This window comes from Globicephala melas, chromosome 1, assembly GCF_963455315.2.
Source record: "Globicephala melas chromosome 1, mGloMel1.2, whole genome shotgun sequence".
NCBI classification, from domain to species: Eukaryota; Metazoa; Chordata; class Mammalia; order Artiodactyla; family Delphinidae; genus Globicephala; species Globicephala melas.
The window spans coordinates 39,088,929-39,105,292 of NC_083314.1; the positions used below are offsets into that span (position 1 = coordinate 39,088,929).

General features: G+C 42.8%; 1 protein-coding gene across 3 annotated transcripts in view; it reads right to left on the bottom strand.

The window, feature by feature from the left end:
* Positions 1–16,364, bottom strand: part of KCNH1 (potassium voltage-gated channel subfamily H member 1) — a 416,698-nt gene that overhangs the window by 85,860 nt on the left and 314,474 nt on the right. For all 3 annotated transcript variants that reach the window (XM_030872943.2, XM_030872942.2, XM_060294397.1), the window contains one exon: positions 7,547–7,743. In XM_030872943.2, the coding sequence (XP_030728803.1) occupies positions 7,547–7,743 (197 nt within the window). The remainder of the gene's footprint in view (positions 1–7,546; positions 7,744–16,364) is intronic.

Here is a 16,364-nt window from a genome sequence, read left to right on the forward strand (position 1 = left end):
AAGGAGGGCCTTTGAGGCCAGGGCGAAAACATGTCTCAGCAGCCTTCTCTTAGCGCATGTGCAGCCCAATTCTCTTTGATAACGTAAGGCTGGCTGCCCTCTAGAAAGCAACGGGCTACCGAGCCCTTGTGGGGAGGTGAGGGAAGGCGGAGTTCAGGAGGACGTTCAGAAGGCAGGGAGCCTCCGCCAGCAACCTCTGCTGGGGCTTTACCGAGGACCCAGTGAGGGACACTCCCACTGCTGAGTCTCTTTGGCTTCTTGATGTTTCACCGACAAGCCCTGTCCATTCTACAGGTCACTGACCGTTTGAGCCACAAGAGAGAGTAAAGATCATCTAGTTCCTGTTTCCCAAAGATGTTCTGCAAAACACTAGCTCTGATGGATGCTATTAAGTATATTAAAATAGATAATAAAAAAAAGATAATAAATACTTATTGGTATAATTCAAAAAAGTGTTCAGGGGCCAAATAAATGTGAGAAATGTTGGGCTAAACATCTGAGACTTCGGGACGCCAACTTGCTCACCTGGGGACTGAGCCCGTGGTCTGAGGCTCATTAGCACCACCCTGTTTATTATGAGTCAACCACACACTTCTAGGAAAATATTAGGAAGGTACATCACTCTCCAAAGGACTGCATTGGCATGGCAGTCCTCTAAGGTAGGCCGGATCCTTTCTAACTTGTGATAAACACACTGTGTCACAGGACGTCAAGGATGATAAGAGTTAAGATAAATTACAGCTTCCCTCCCCCACCACTGCCTCCACGTCGGGCTCTTCCAGTCCCTCCATCTATTCTGTCCTAGGAGGAAATCGGATCTGTGATGATGAGTCCGACAGCACCATGCTTTACCAAACCTCCCTGATGACTCACCTGGTCCTCTGGTGCTACTTGGGGGGCCCAGGCACAGATCTTGGAATCATCTGTCTGGGAGATTTCCAGGTGTTACAGTTTAGCCCCTACTCCCCTTTTAAAACATTTAGCACCTGACAGGGCCTCTGAATTCCCAGAAAAACTAAGCTCATCAATAACAATAAGGATAGCAACACGTACATTGAGAACTTGCTTCGTCAAAGCACCTTTCTAAGGTACTATTACCACTCCTATATTATCAGTGAATGAATGGGGCCCAGAGAGGTTAGGTAACTGGCCCAAGGTCACTAAAAGGAGAGCCAGGATTTGAAGTATTTCAAGTATTCTTGACTTGCCTCCACAGGATTATTCTATGAGCCAAACTATTACAGTCCCTGCTCTCCTTCTTTGCTCTGTTGTCTCCACTCCTACCGATAATGGAAGAGAACTAACCCAGCTGTGTACCTACTACCTGTAAGGCACTGTGCCTGGCACTTGATCACCCTTCCACAGCTACCCAGTGGGGTAGACAGAATGAACCCACAGAAGAGAAATAGTTGTACTTGTTCAAATTCCCCCCCCCTGCTGCCCACACCTCCCCAGCTCACAAGTGGCTGAGCCCAGATGTGAATATCTTCCTTTAAAGCCTATACTTATTGCAGAACTTTATTGCTACCTTGGAAATGGCTGGATATAGCCTGACCACCTGCAGTTTAAGCAGTTAGACATAGTGAAGCATGGAGCCCTTTCATTACCTCCCACCCCCAGGATCACGATGGGTTTCTGCTATATGCTTTTGGGGGTACTAAGGAGTGTCCCCCAAAATCCATGGAGGGCCTCCCAGGTCCCTGACATCACTTCTGATCCTCTTGATGGAAAAAGGACTTGGCTTTGGTTTATATTTTGTTGTCCAGAAAGAATTATGGTCTTATCACTCACATCATCTGTCCCCTTCCCACCCTTAATTCCAACACCCTGATTTTAAAATAATCTTTATACCTTGACAGTTTAATAGATGATTTTAATTCTGCAGAAGCCCTCACTGTGGAAGAATGACAAGGAAAATATGGGCTGTGTAGAGATCATTTTGAAAACTTAGTTCTTCGGTGAGGAAGGGGATGTATTTCTAAGCACCTGGCTCTGTGGTGCTTTCTTTCCATCTTATCAGCCTTCCAGAAGAATTCGTTCAGGGAGAAAACTGAAAGCCTTTCCAATGCCACTTATACACAGGGCTCTCTCCAAACCTCCAATGCTTTGACCTCCTCTTCACCAGAATAAAATGCCCTTTTGTTAAAGTGGGCTAGAAATGTACATATAGTATTCAAGACAATTCACTATGGCAACCTCAGTTTTAGAAAACTGGTGCTTTGAAACCACCAGTAACTACAGTCCCAACTCCCTCCCAAACTCACTATGTTGGGGCCTTATCAAGCTAAGAAAAATCCATCCTGGAACAAATTACTATATGCAAACACGATGCAAAACATACTTAAAAACATAAAAATACTGGCTTTAAAAATAAAGCGACCTACACAGAGAATGAGCGCCACCCTACTAACCACCTACATGCCAATTATCCCATGCACTGACTGCTGCTAATTACCTAACGGCTTATCTGCAATACATCATTTAATTGAGGTGCACTTCCTCTACTGTCCTAACAATGAGCAGGAGAACCAATCTCCTAGCCAGCACCTGGGAAGTGAGACCTCTTCCCCAGTCGTAAGCAGAGTAGAGCCCAGGTGAAACATGATTCAAGAAAGGGTCCAGTTATAAACAAAGAGGGGCAAAGCATGAACTCAGAACCTCCTGGACTGAAGGTGGAAGGTGAGGATGGGTGGCGGGGAAGAGAGGGAATAAATATTTAGCGAGTGGTTCCTATAGGCACTATGTCAACTTTTTTTTTTTTAATGCATATGATCTTCTCAATAAACCTAGTTAGGAGGGATTTTTATTAGACCCTTTTCACAGATGAGGAAACTGAGGCTTAGAATAGTTCAGTAACTTGCACAAGGGCACACAGCTAATCAGGAGTCACACCAGGGTTCAAAACCAGGTCCTTAACTCCAAAGCGGGTACTCTTTTTAGTAAGTCACTAACATCACGGCCAAGCTGACCTGCTGGGCCATGCCTCCCCAGCACACCCACCAATGGTGTAGCTGTCACTCTGATGGGAAAACCTCTCATGTCTCGCAACCTGGGATGTGACTGGGATTTACTGTACAATAAAGTATCCTCCAAGTGTCCTGAAGGGTAGCAAAGGCCATTGGAGATATTTTGGAGACAATCTGTGCCACCCCTGAAAAGTCAACAGACTGGGAGAAAGCAGAAGCTGAAGAATGCCAACATGGGAAGGGCTGAGAGCCACACTTAACCGAGGCCCACCACAGGATGCAATGCTGCTTATCAGGAAGATGGGGGGCAGGTGCCGGTTTGGAATCTACCCCTTATGAGCTGGGTGGCCTTGGAAAAGTGATTCTCTTCTCCATGGGGTCCTAGCTGCTTCCTTTGAGAAGTGGGGTTGGTACTATAATGTCATGAGGTTGTTCTGAGGATTTAATAAGCTGACATAAAACATATACTGACATTGTGACGTATCTGGAGTTGGTAATCATGTTACTATTAGTAGTGCACAAAGCTCCGACTGCCTGTAGGAAAATGCCCGGAGAGCCTGACATCCTAGGAAGCCGAGGGTCTGAGATGAGGAAGGTCCCACTTCCCCTTTTTTTTCATGAACAAGTACACGCCACCTCCTCAGAAGAGAGAAGGATGCCGTGCTTTCCTCTTGGCAAAATACTGATGCCCTGGTGACTGACCTAACAGGTCAGAACAACCTCATTTTCCCCTCCTTGAATGGAACTAGCCAAAAGAGTGGGTGTGCGCCGACCTCGCCACTGACAGGAGCTAAAGGGACAGTGAGGCCAGAGCAGCTGGCCCCTCCTTTCCTGCAAGAGGTGCAGAGAACCCTGGGATAACATCCACCCCACGGAACATTCTGCAGAGCAAGTGCCCTGCCATTCTGCAGAGCGAGTACCCTGTATACACAAAGGCAGAAGCATAAGATAAGAAAGGAGTGTCAAGTGGATGAAACAAAATAATAACTCACAGTTTAATGAGCACATACTATGTTCTAGAACCTGTATGTAGGAGCTTTGCAAATATTATCTTATTTAATCCTCATAATTATCTTACAAGTAGACCTTTCCATCAGCCCCGTTTTACAGATGGGGAAGCATTTAGAGCTTGCAGAGCACTAAGTGGCAGAGCAGGATGCAGACTAAAGTCTCATCTGGCTCAGAGCCCACAGACAAGGAAAACCAAAGGTCAAAATGCTGGATCAGCCTTCAGGTTCTGCCTCCTTCATCCTTGCCTGTGACCTCAGGTGTCTTTGGAGGAAGGTAACAGGTCCTCCATGAGTTGGGCCCCAAGAGCAGTGCCAAGGTCTGGGTGGTGCTCATACACATGGGTTCAGGGATAAGGGGGTGAGACTTGGAATACAGAGGCTAGGGTCAGCTATGAAGCTGTGAGAAGCAGGAAGAGACCTGGTCAATGAGTCATTTCTGGCTCCGGTTCTTTCTTTCCTATGACCTTTCTATAAAACGTCATATTTGTGAAATGAGGGTGGTGGTGAAATGGAGGAGAGACTGCATGTTCATTGAGGCACCCTCCAGCACAGAGTTCTTGCTGTGCACTGGAGGACATCGACAGGACCGAACAACTCCCCAAACAGATGTCAAAGGCACTGTGTTCTCAGGAATCTTTGCAAATAACACACTCGATTTTGCCAAGATAGAAACAGCCGCAAGAATACACTTCATTTGGCCAGAAAAAAATAGCTACAAGAATGATTCATGCACGTAATGTTCTCATCTTCTCTGCCCTATGTAACTAGGCATTAATTCGCAGAAGGACAAAATGAGAGACTACAATGAATACACCAAAATGCCTCTTTTTTTTTTTCTTTATATAAAAGACCTCACTAAAATTCTCTCGGATCCATATCAAACTCATAGGCACTTGAGATTGGAAGGACATTTGAAGATCAACTGATCTGACTCTCCATTGGATGGCTAAGTCCTCTCCACAGTGTCTCTGAGGGGTCTCCAGGGGATGCCTAAATACCTCCAGGACAAGAAACCAGACAACTATTGAATTCAATGGGCAGCGCCGATCTTTTCCGAGGTCTTTCTTATACTGTCTACAGCTTTGGTTCCACCTCTGCACCTTGTGGCCACACAGACTACGCCCAAATGCTCCTCCACACAGCCCTTCAGAAACGTGGTCCCCGAGTCTTCTATTCTGCAGAGCTGTCAATCATTCTGCACTTACAAAAGCAATCTGACCGCTGACACACTGTTGTTTTTGTTGTCATCCTTGTTTTTCTAAGACAGATTTACTTGATCCACAATTTTTCCAAGATGATTAGTCCTCCAAGTAACCCAAACTGTGCAATTTTTCCAACCTATATTATCAGCAACACTGAAGGCTGAACATAATCAACTTGCTTTCATAAAAAGAAGGAATCCATCAAAAAATAGACTTTAAGAGAATCCACTTGGCTAAAACTATCACCAGCAAGCACTCCATGTTCGCAGACAAACAAACTATGAATGCACATTTCTCCCCCACTACCCATTCCCCACTGGCATTTAAACGACCAGCTTTCCAGTCACAGAACCATAAAAATCATCAATCATCGGCCACAACCTCACATCTAATGATGTGGATACTGAGGCCCAGAGATCCCATCTCTTTCTCCATGCCATCCCCGGATGTTTTTATAATTCCCCGTGCTGGGTTAGGCACTGGGGATACCAAGCCCTTGCCCTCCCAGGTCTCTGAACAGGGACTCACAAGGCAGTTCAATTCAAGGAATGTCAAATAGGTAGAAGCACATTGTTGGGGTAACCCAATGACAGGCGTTTGGAACTTTGTACAAAGAACTTGGCAAAAGGCTGTTTCCTTTCTCTGTGCCTTTACTCAGGCTGCTCCTCCAAGTGCAACCCTCCTCTTTGTTTGGCAAACTGATCCCTTAAGACTCAGCTTAGGCATCACCGCCCCCACCAATACTTTCTCCCTGACCCCCGCTTTATCTGTCCTTCTCCTTTATGATCCCGTTAACACCTTGTACAAATCACACTCATTGTACTTAGCATCGTGCACCACACTTAGCCTTCCCGTGTGGATTGTCTCCATTAGACTTGAGCTTCCTGAAGCTAGGGAACTGAGTTTTACTCAGTTTTATACATCTAGTCTAGTTCAGTTGGCATGTACTGGATTTGATGAACAAATAAACATTTCAGCAGACTCTTAAGGGTTAACAGGAATGTGTCACACACAGAAGAAGAGAAGAGAATTCCAGGTCAGGAAGCGCATGCAGAGAGACAGTGCTCTGAAAGGGTGTGGCATGTCTGCAGAGCTGTGTGGGCCATTCTCCTGGTGGGCGTTGGAGTGCTGGGGTTGGAGCTCGGGGGTTAAGTTTGGGCCAGATGTGAAAAACCACATAAGCCGTGCTGAAGTTTGCAGACATTATCCTGTAGTTAGGGTGGGTGCAAAAAGTCTTTATGGAGGGGAGTGACGTCATCCCATTAGTCTTTAAGGTCACATAAGTGGCCAAGGAGGAAGCGCCGCATTGAGAAGAGACACAGGGAAGGAGGGTGTGTTTGGAGCCTATGCTTGCTTCAGAACAGGGGGAGACTCTGTATCAGGGGCACCGTGGTCCAGGAGCTCAGGAAGAGCCCTGAGGGGGGATGCAAAGTGTGGACCCAGGTTTGAGATCATCGGTGGAACCAATAGGATCTGATGAGTAAACTGAGGCGTGGGAGACAGGGAAGAAGCATCAGTGTTGACGGCAGTGTTTCTAACCTGGAACCCCGGGGCAAGACAGACAACGTTAATAGAGACAGGGGCCACGAGAAGAGGAACAGTTTTGGGGGGGGCAGATCGTGAGGTCATTTCTGGAAAGATTCCTATGACAATCCTCCCAGATGATGTCTATAGGTTGAGAGCTACTTCTTAACTAAAGGACATAAATGAAAAGGTCATGAAAACCTCAAGAGTACAAGACATATTTTAATCCTCGCAGAGACAGACGGAGCAATTCTGATGATTTGAGGGTGAATGAAACAAGTCCAGATGAGAAATCTTCTGGTTTTAAAACTACAAATCATTTCTCAGTCCGTTAAATTGACAGTTGTATACAAAATATTCTCTAGGCAATCAGATTCCATCTCTTATTTTCTGGACTCAACTGAATCATTTTCATATCTTAAAAAAAATTCTTATTACCAGCTGGCTAATAGCCTCACACCATTTAGTGGGTCCTAGTCGCCAGGGAGAATTCAGTTTATATTAATTAAGTGGTCCCACTCAGCCATTTTATCGACTAACAACCTCATTTTTTACTCATCTTTTCAAAATGCTAGAAGGTCAGGATTTTACTGAGGAAAAGTCCACAGACACACTCATGAGCAAATCCCTTCTGCACCAAAATCAATCCATCTTTTAATCTAGCAATATCCTTTTCTCTCTCATTTCATAGCAAAAGCTCCAAAGAGCAAGCAACAAACAGAACCTCTACAGAACCAATTGCTCCATTGAAGTAAACAGCAAAAGGACCTTCCTGGCTCACGTGGTTATCCTAAGTGTACAGAGACTGCTCTTGGTAGCAAAGAAACTGAAATTGCCAGCTTACCCTCTTCCTCAAGTTGTAGGTGAGAATGAGGTTCCGGGAGAAGGAGTGGGAGAAGGCTGTGTAGAATTCCAGCACTTTCTGCAGGGCGTCCCGCTTGATCACATGCAGGTCACAGTAGGTCAAGGCCCTGACGTTGGCACAGGACTGGGCAAGGGTGGCTTCCTTCCAGAACACGTCTCCAAACACATCTCCCTTCCCTGAGGAGAGAAAATGGTGATGAGGAAAGTATCAGTAGGAGGTGTCTGGCCATCGGGGTTGGCTTCCCACTGTCTCCCAGAGTTGCTGTCCATTTGGCATCCCATGGCTTGGGCTCAGAAAAGGCAAAAATGGTTTTAATTTGGACCTTAGCAACATGCAATTTAAGAAACTTTAAAATACCATAGGATATATGTCAAAGTTCAACCAATAACTGTGGGTTCATTTGTGACCTCCTGAACACCCTAACCAAAATGGGAGCCCTGTGTTATTCTTTATCACCCATGGTTTTCCGAAGCATCAATCATAGTCTGCAATTATATTATTTACTTGTTTTTTGTCTGTCTCCCAACATGAGCATTCCTGTGTCTCATCTCTCCACTAACACCCAGTGTCTGGCACACAGTAGGAGTTCTCACAATATCTGCTGGCAAAAGAGAAGTGAGGAAGGAAGGTGAACGGTGGGTCTACATTAGTGGGACGGAGAGGCGCACACTAGGCTGAGATGGGGAGGGTGTGGACTCTTCATTGGAAGCTGAAGAACAGGCGGTGTCTCCCCCGTTTAGGATGACCTACACGGAAGGAGTCAGGCAAGAGTGGAGTTCCTCTTCTCCCACACTCTGTCCACTGCCCTGAGGTTTATGTTTGCGTGGCGCCTCATTCCTCACCCTCTCTCCCATACCTCCTTCCATGTTCCTCCCCTTGCCAAATGCCCTAATGGCGGTATAAAAAGATGGGCCCTATATAAGTGGCATCTCCAGGATCCTCTATACCTAGTATTCCACAAGACTATATTTAACAATATATTTGATAATAAGTCAATGGAGTACTCAGCCCACATAGCCATATTCTGGGTCAAACTTCTATCAATCTCCTCTAAATATCTGTTTTTCACACCTAGGGATATTCTTCCTACCTTTCCCAGAAACCCATGTTTTAACATATGTCTAATGCAAAGCTTAATTCATTCCTGGCACAGCCTCTGGTTATAAATAGCTTGAAATGTTGTTTCTCTTGCTTTTAAATTTTCAGCACAGATAAACACAAATTTGAATCCTCAGGGAGCCAGAGAGGAGTATTTGGGGAGGGGGGTGGTGGGGGGAAGGAAACAATGCAACAAGGGTGAAAACCAATCTAACAACTCTCAAGGGAGTTGTCAGCCCAAGCAACCGGATCAGCCACACTCTGCAGCGAGAACCCAGGTACCCGCGACTCAGTGTGATTTACAGGGCAACTGTTTTCCCAATTCAGGCTAAGGAGGCAATTAGAGTTTTAAGCATCTGGACAGAACTTGACTTTTTCTCAAACACCAAAAAGTGTCCACTCTAAGTACATAAGGTACTCCCCGGGTACAGCCCTCTCTAAGCACCTCCATGACATGAGCTGAAAAGCAAGTATACTGGACACATTACTCTATGTGTTTGTGAAATAATGTGTAGTTCTAATTTATGAAGATGGTTTCACCAACTCAATATGAGTAGGATACATGCTTGGGGTAGCATTTAGGTAAATATGCCTTTAAAACTGTGTTATTTAAATTCCCTTACCAGGTGTTTTTCAGCCATCTGTTATATGAGTGGGCTAACGTAGGGCAGAGGCCAGCGGATGGTAATGTTTCTCTCAGTGTGACACCACCTGGCTTCCATGGAGAGAGGTTCATTCAGTGTGTGCTCCCTAGCATGGAGTTCTCACCAAAAAGGCTGGCCAATTCATTCATACATATGGAGCATTCTATAACCCCTCTTTATTGCTCTGCAGTGCCTCTCACACCTTTCATAATTATGTAATCCTATTCTCCTAGAGAATGCTCTTTATCTGACATGCGGTATGGTAAACAGAAAAAAAAAAAAAAAAATGGACCCTACACATATACTGCAACTTACTTCAAGAGGCAAAGCCTAATTCCCTTTCCTTGAATCTGAACTCACTTTAGTCTCTTGCCTTCACCAATAGAATGTGGCAGAAATGATGTTGCAGGATTTTCAGGCAGGGTCATAAGAAGCCTTGTAACTTCTGCCTGTGTCTCTTGGAACACTTACTCTCAGGATGCTCCCTCTTGGACCCAACCACCATGTTTTGAGAAGAACAAACCACACAAGAGGTCACACAGAAGTGATCTGGGGACAGCCAGGCTCTGTCAGTCATGTAAGCAAGCCATCTTGGCCATCCAGCCCAGTCGAGCCTTCAGATGACTGTAGCCCCAGCCAATGCTGGACAGAAACCACGCGTGGGAAGTTCAAGGGAGAACGAGCCATCTGAGCCAACAACCCACAGAATCATGAGAAACAATTACTTTCTTAAGCCACTAAATTTAGGAGCTGTTTGTTAAGCAGAAATAGATAACCAGAACAAACAGAATCATAGAATTCTAGGATGAGAGGCCCATGAGAAATTACTTAATGGTTTACCTAATATTCCAGCAGAACACTGAAAATCATCCCAGCTCTGAACTGGCACCCCACTTCCTTCCCTGAAATAACGAGATGAGAAAGAGCTAGAGGTGGCTCTCATGGGCAGGTTCTCTTAAGTGAGCGTTTTGCCCATCAGTGAGAAAATGCGGAATTTACAAGTTCTGCAGTCTCCAACTGTGATCAAATGTGGTATAACTAAGCCAGAACTATTGAGAGTAGACCATTGGTAATCTTGCCTAATTCTTATTAAGATTAAGATTACTTCCTTTAAGCAACTTAAGCTTCCATCAACAGATGACTGAATAAAGAAGATGTGGTGTATGTGTGTATACATGTCACAAACACACAATGGAATACCACTCAGCCATAAAAGAGAATGAAATGCTGCCATTTGAAGCAACAGGGATGGACTTGGAGGGTATTATGCTAAGTGAAATAAGTCAAAGAAAAACAAATACTGTATGATATTACTTACATGTGGAATCTAAAAACAATACAACAAATGAGTGAATAAAACAAAAAAGAAGCAGACTCACAGATACAGAGAACAAACTAGCGGTTACTAGTGTGGGGAGAGGGAAGGGGGAGGGGGAATATAGGGGTAAGGGAATAAGAGGTACAAATTATTAGGTATAAGCTAAGCTAAAAGGACATACTGTACAACATGGGGAATATAGCCAACATTTTCTAATAACTATAAATGGAATATAACCTTTAAAAATTGTCAATCACTACTCTGTATACCCATAACATATAATATTGTATGTCAACTATACTTCAATTTAAAAAGCTATAGAGGATTGGTTCAAGGTGGCAGAGTTGAAGGATGTGCTCTCACTCCCTCGTGTGAGAGCACTGGAATCACAACTAACTGCTGAACAATCATCAACAGGAACACACTGGCACTCAACAAAAAAGATACCCCACATCCAAAGACAAAGAAGTAGCCAAAATGAGACGGTAGGAGGGGCACAATCACAATAAAATCAAATCCCATAACTGCTGGGAGGGTGATTCACAAACTGGAGAACACTTATACCACAGAAGTCCACCCACTGGAGTGAAGCTTCTGTGCCCACGTCAGGCTTCCCAACCTGGGGGTCTGGCAATGGGAGGAGGAATTCCTACAGAATCAGACTTTGAAGGCTAGCAAGATTTGGTTGAAAGACTTCGACAGGACTGGGGGAAACAGAGACTCCACTCTTTGACGGCACACAAAAAGTAGTGTGTGCACCAGGACCAAGGGGAAGGAACTGTGACCCTATAGGAGACTGAACCAGACCTACCTGCTAGTGTTGGTCTCCTGCAGAGGCGGGGGTTGACTCTGTCTCACCATGAGGACAAGGACACTGGCAGCAGAAGTTCTGGGAAGTACTCCTTGGCATCAGCCCTCCCAGGGTCTGCCATTAGCCCCACCAAAGAGCCTGGGTAGGCTCCAGTGTTGGGTCACCTCAGGCCAAACAACCAAAAGGAAGGGAACCCAGCCCCACCCATCAGCAGAGAAGCAGATTAAAGTTTTACTGAGCTCTGCCCACCAGAGCAACAGCCAGCTCTACTCACCACCAGTCCCTTCCATCAGGAAACTTGCACAAGCCTCTTAGATAGCCTCATCCACCAGAGGGCAGACAGCAGAAGCAAGAAGAACTACAGTCCTGCAGCTAGTGGAACAAAAACCACATTCACAGAAAGACAGACAAGATGAAAAGGCAGAGGGTTATGTACCAGATGAAGGAACAAGATAAAACCCCAGAAAGACAACTAAATGGAGATAGAAAATCTTCCAGAAAAAGAATTCTGAATAATGATAGTGAAGATGATCCAGGACCTCGGAAGAAGAATGGAGGCAAAGATCGAGAAGATGCAAGAAATGTTTAACAAAGACCTAGAAGAATGAAAGAACAAACACCTAGAAAAATTAAAGAACAAACAAACAGAGATGAACAATAACATAACTGAAATGAAAACTACACTAGAAGGAATCAATACCAGAATAACTGAGGCAGAAGAACGGATAAGTGACCTGGAAGACAGAATGGTGGAATTCACTGCTGCAGAACAGAATAAAGAAGAAAGAATGAAAAGAAATGAAGACAGCCTAAGAGACCTCTGGGGCAACATTAAACGCAACAACATTCACATTATACGGGTCCCAGAAGGAGAAGAAAGAAAGGACCCGAGAAAATATTTGAAGAGGGTAGAGTTGAAAACTTCCCTAACATGGGAAAGGAAATAGCCACCCAAGTCCAGGAATCGCAGAGAGTCCCACACAGGATAAACCCAAGCAGAAACATGCCGGGACACATAGTAGTCAAGCTGGCAAAACTTAAAGACAAAGAAAAATTATGGAAAGCAGCAAGGGAAAATGACAAATAACATACAAGGGAACTCCCATAAGGTTAACAGCTGATTTCTCAGCAGAAACTCTACAAGCCAGAAGGGAGTGGCATGACATATTTAAAGTGATGAAAGGGAAGAATCTACAACCAAGATTACTCTACCCAGCAAGGATCTCATTCAGATTCGATGGAGAAATCAAAAGCTTTACAGACAAGCAAAAGCTAAGAGAATTCAGCACCACCAAACCAGCTCTACAACAAATGCTAAAGGAACTTCTCTAAGTGGGAAACACAAGAGAAGAAAAGGACCTACAAAAACAAACCCAGAACAATTAAGAAAATGGTCATAGGAACATACATATCGATAATTACCTTAAACGTGAATGGATTAAATACTCCAATCAAAAGACACAAGCTCGCTGAATGGATACAAAAACAAGATTCATATATATGCTGTCTACAAGAGACCCACTTCAGACCTAGGGACACACACAGACTGAAAGTGAGGGGATGGAAAAAGATATTCCATGCACACGGAAATCAAAAGAAACCTGGAGTAGCAATACCCATATCAGATAAAATAGACTTCAAAATAAAGAATGTTACAAGAGACAAGGAAGGAAACTACATAATGATCAAGGGATCAATCCAAGAAGAAGATATAACAATCATAAATATATATGCACCCAACATAGGACCACCTCAATACAAAAGGCAACTGCTAACAGCTACAAAAGAGGAAATCAACAGTAACACAATAATAGTGGGGGACTTTAACACTCACTTACACCAATGGAAAGACCAACCAAAATGTAAATTAATAAGGAAACACAAGCTTTAAATGCCACAATAGACCAGATAGATTAATTGATATTTATAGGACATTCCATCCAAAAGCAGCAGATTACACTTTCTTCTCAGGTGCCCACGAAACATTCTCCAGGACAGATCACATCTTGGGTCACAAATCAAGCCTCAGTAAATTTAAGAAAATTGAAATTATATCAAGTATCTTTTCTGACCACAATGCTATGAGATTAGAAATCAATTACAGGGGAAAAAACACAAACACATGGAGGCTAAACAATACATTACTAAATAAGCAAGAGATCACTGAAGAAATCAAAGAGGAAATCAAAAACTACAATGAAAACATGACGATCCAAAAGCTATGGGATGCAGCAAAAGCAGTTCTAAGAGGGAAGTTTATAGCAGTACAAGCCTACCTCAAGAAAAAACAAACATCTCAAATAAACAATCTAACCTTACACCTAAAGAACCCAGAGAAAGAAGAACAAACAAAACCCAAAGTGAATAGAAGGAAAGAAATCATAAAGATCAGAGCAGAAATAAATGAAATAGAAGCAAAGAAAATAATAGTAAAGATCAATAAAACTAAAAGCTGGTTCTTTGAGAAGATAAACAAAATTGAGAAACCATTAGCAGACTCATCAAGAAAAAGAGGGAGAGGACTCAAATCAATAAAATTAGAAATGAAAAAGGAGAAGTTACAACAGACACTGCAGAAATACAAAGCATCCTAAGAGACTGCTGCAAGCAGCTCTATGCCAATAAAATGGACAACCTGGAAGAAATGGGCAAATTCTTAGAAAGGTATAAGCTTCCAAGACAGAACCAGGAAGAAATAGAAAATATGAATAGACCAATCACAAGTAGTGAAATTGAAACTGTGATTAAAAATCTTCCAAAAGTACAAGAACAGATGGCTTCACAGGTGAATTCTATCAAACGTTTAGAGAAGAGCTAACACCCACCCTCCTCAAACTCTTCCAAAAAACTGCAGAGGAAGCAACACTTCCAAAGTCATTCTACAAGGCCACCATCACCCTGATACCAAAACCAGACAAAGATACTACAAGAAAAGAAAATTACACACCAATATCACTCATGAATATAGATGCAAAAATCCTCAACAAAATACTAGCAAACAGAATCCAACAACACATTAAAAGGATCATACACCATGATCAAGTGGGATTTATCCCAGGCATGCAAGGATTCTTCAATATATGCAAATCAATCAATATGATACACCATATTAACAAACTGGAGAATAAAAACCATATGATTATCTCAATAGATGCAGAAGAAGCTTTTGACAAAATTCATCACCGATTTATGATAAAAACCCTCCAGAAAGTGGGCATAGAGGGAACCTACCCTCAACATAATAAAGGCCATATACAAGAAACCCACAGCAAACATCATTCTCAAAGGTGAAAAACTGAAAGCATTTCCTCTAAGATCAGGAACAAGACAACAATGTCCACTCTCACCACTATTATTCAACATAGTTTTGGAAGTCCTAGCCATGGCAATCAGAGAAGAAAAAGAAATAAAAGGAATCCAAATTGGAAAAGAAGAAGTAAAACTGTCACTGTATGCAGATGGCATGATACTATACATAGAGAATCCTAAAGATGCCACCAGAAAACTATTACAGCTCATCAATGAATTTGGTAAAGTTGCAAGGTAAAAAATTAATGTACAGAAATCTCTTGCATTCCTATACACTAAAGATGAAAAATCTGAAAGAGAAATTAATGAAACACTCCCATTTACCACTGCAACAAAAAGAATAAAATACCTAGGAATAAACCTACCCAGGCGGACAAAACATCTGTATGCAGAAAACTATAAGACACTGATGAAAGAAATTAAAGATGATACAAAGAGTTGGAGAGATATACCATGTTCTTGGATTGGGAGAATCAATATTGTGAAAATCACTAAACTACCCAAAGCAATCTACAGATTCAATGCAATCCCTATCAAATTACCAATGGCTTTTTTTACAGAACTAGAAACAAAAAAATTTTTAATGTGTATGGAGACACAAAAGACCCTGAATAGCCAAAGCAGTCTTGAGGGAAAAAAACAGAGCTGGAGGAATCAGGCTCCCTGACTTCAGACTATACTACAAAGCTACAGTAATCAAGACAATATGGTACTGGCACAAAAACAGAAATAGAGATCAATAGAACAGGATAGAAAGCCCAGAGGTAAACCCATGCACCTATCGTCAACTAGTCTATGACAAAGGAGGCAAGGATATACAATGCAGAAAAGACAGTCTCTTCAATAAATGATGCTGGGAAAACTGGACAGCTACATGTAAAAGAATGAAATTAGAACACTCCCTAACACCATACACAAAAATAAATTCAAAATGGATTACAGACCTAAATGTAAGACTGGACACTATAAAACTTTTAGAGGAAAACATAAGAAGAACACTCTATGAGATAAATCACAGCAAGATCTTTTTTGATCCACCTCCTAGAGTAATGGAAATAAAAACAAAAATAAACAAATGGGACCTAATGAAACTTAAAAGCTTTTGCACAGCAAAGGAAACTATAAACAAGACAAAAAGACAACCCTCAGAATGGGAGAAAATATTTGCAAACGAATCAACGGACAAAGGATTAATCTCCAAAATATATAAACAGCTCATGCAGCTCAATATTAAAAAAAACAAACAAGCCAATCCAAAAATGGGCAGAAGACCTAAATAGACATTTCTCCAAAGAAGACATACAGATGGCCAAGAAACACAAGAAAAGCTGCTGAACATCACTAATTATTAGAGAAATGCAAATCAAAACTACAATGAGGCATCACCTCACTCCAGTTAGAATGGGCATCATCAGAAAATCTACAAACAACAAATGCTGGAGAGGGTGTGGAGAAAAGGGAACCCTCTTGCACTGTTGGTGGGAATGTAAGTTGCTACAGCCACTGTGGAGAACAGTATGGAAGTTCTTGAAAAAACTAAAAATAGAATTACCATATGACCCAGCAATCCCACTACTGGGCATACAGCAAATACCATAATTCAAAAAGACACATGCA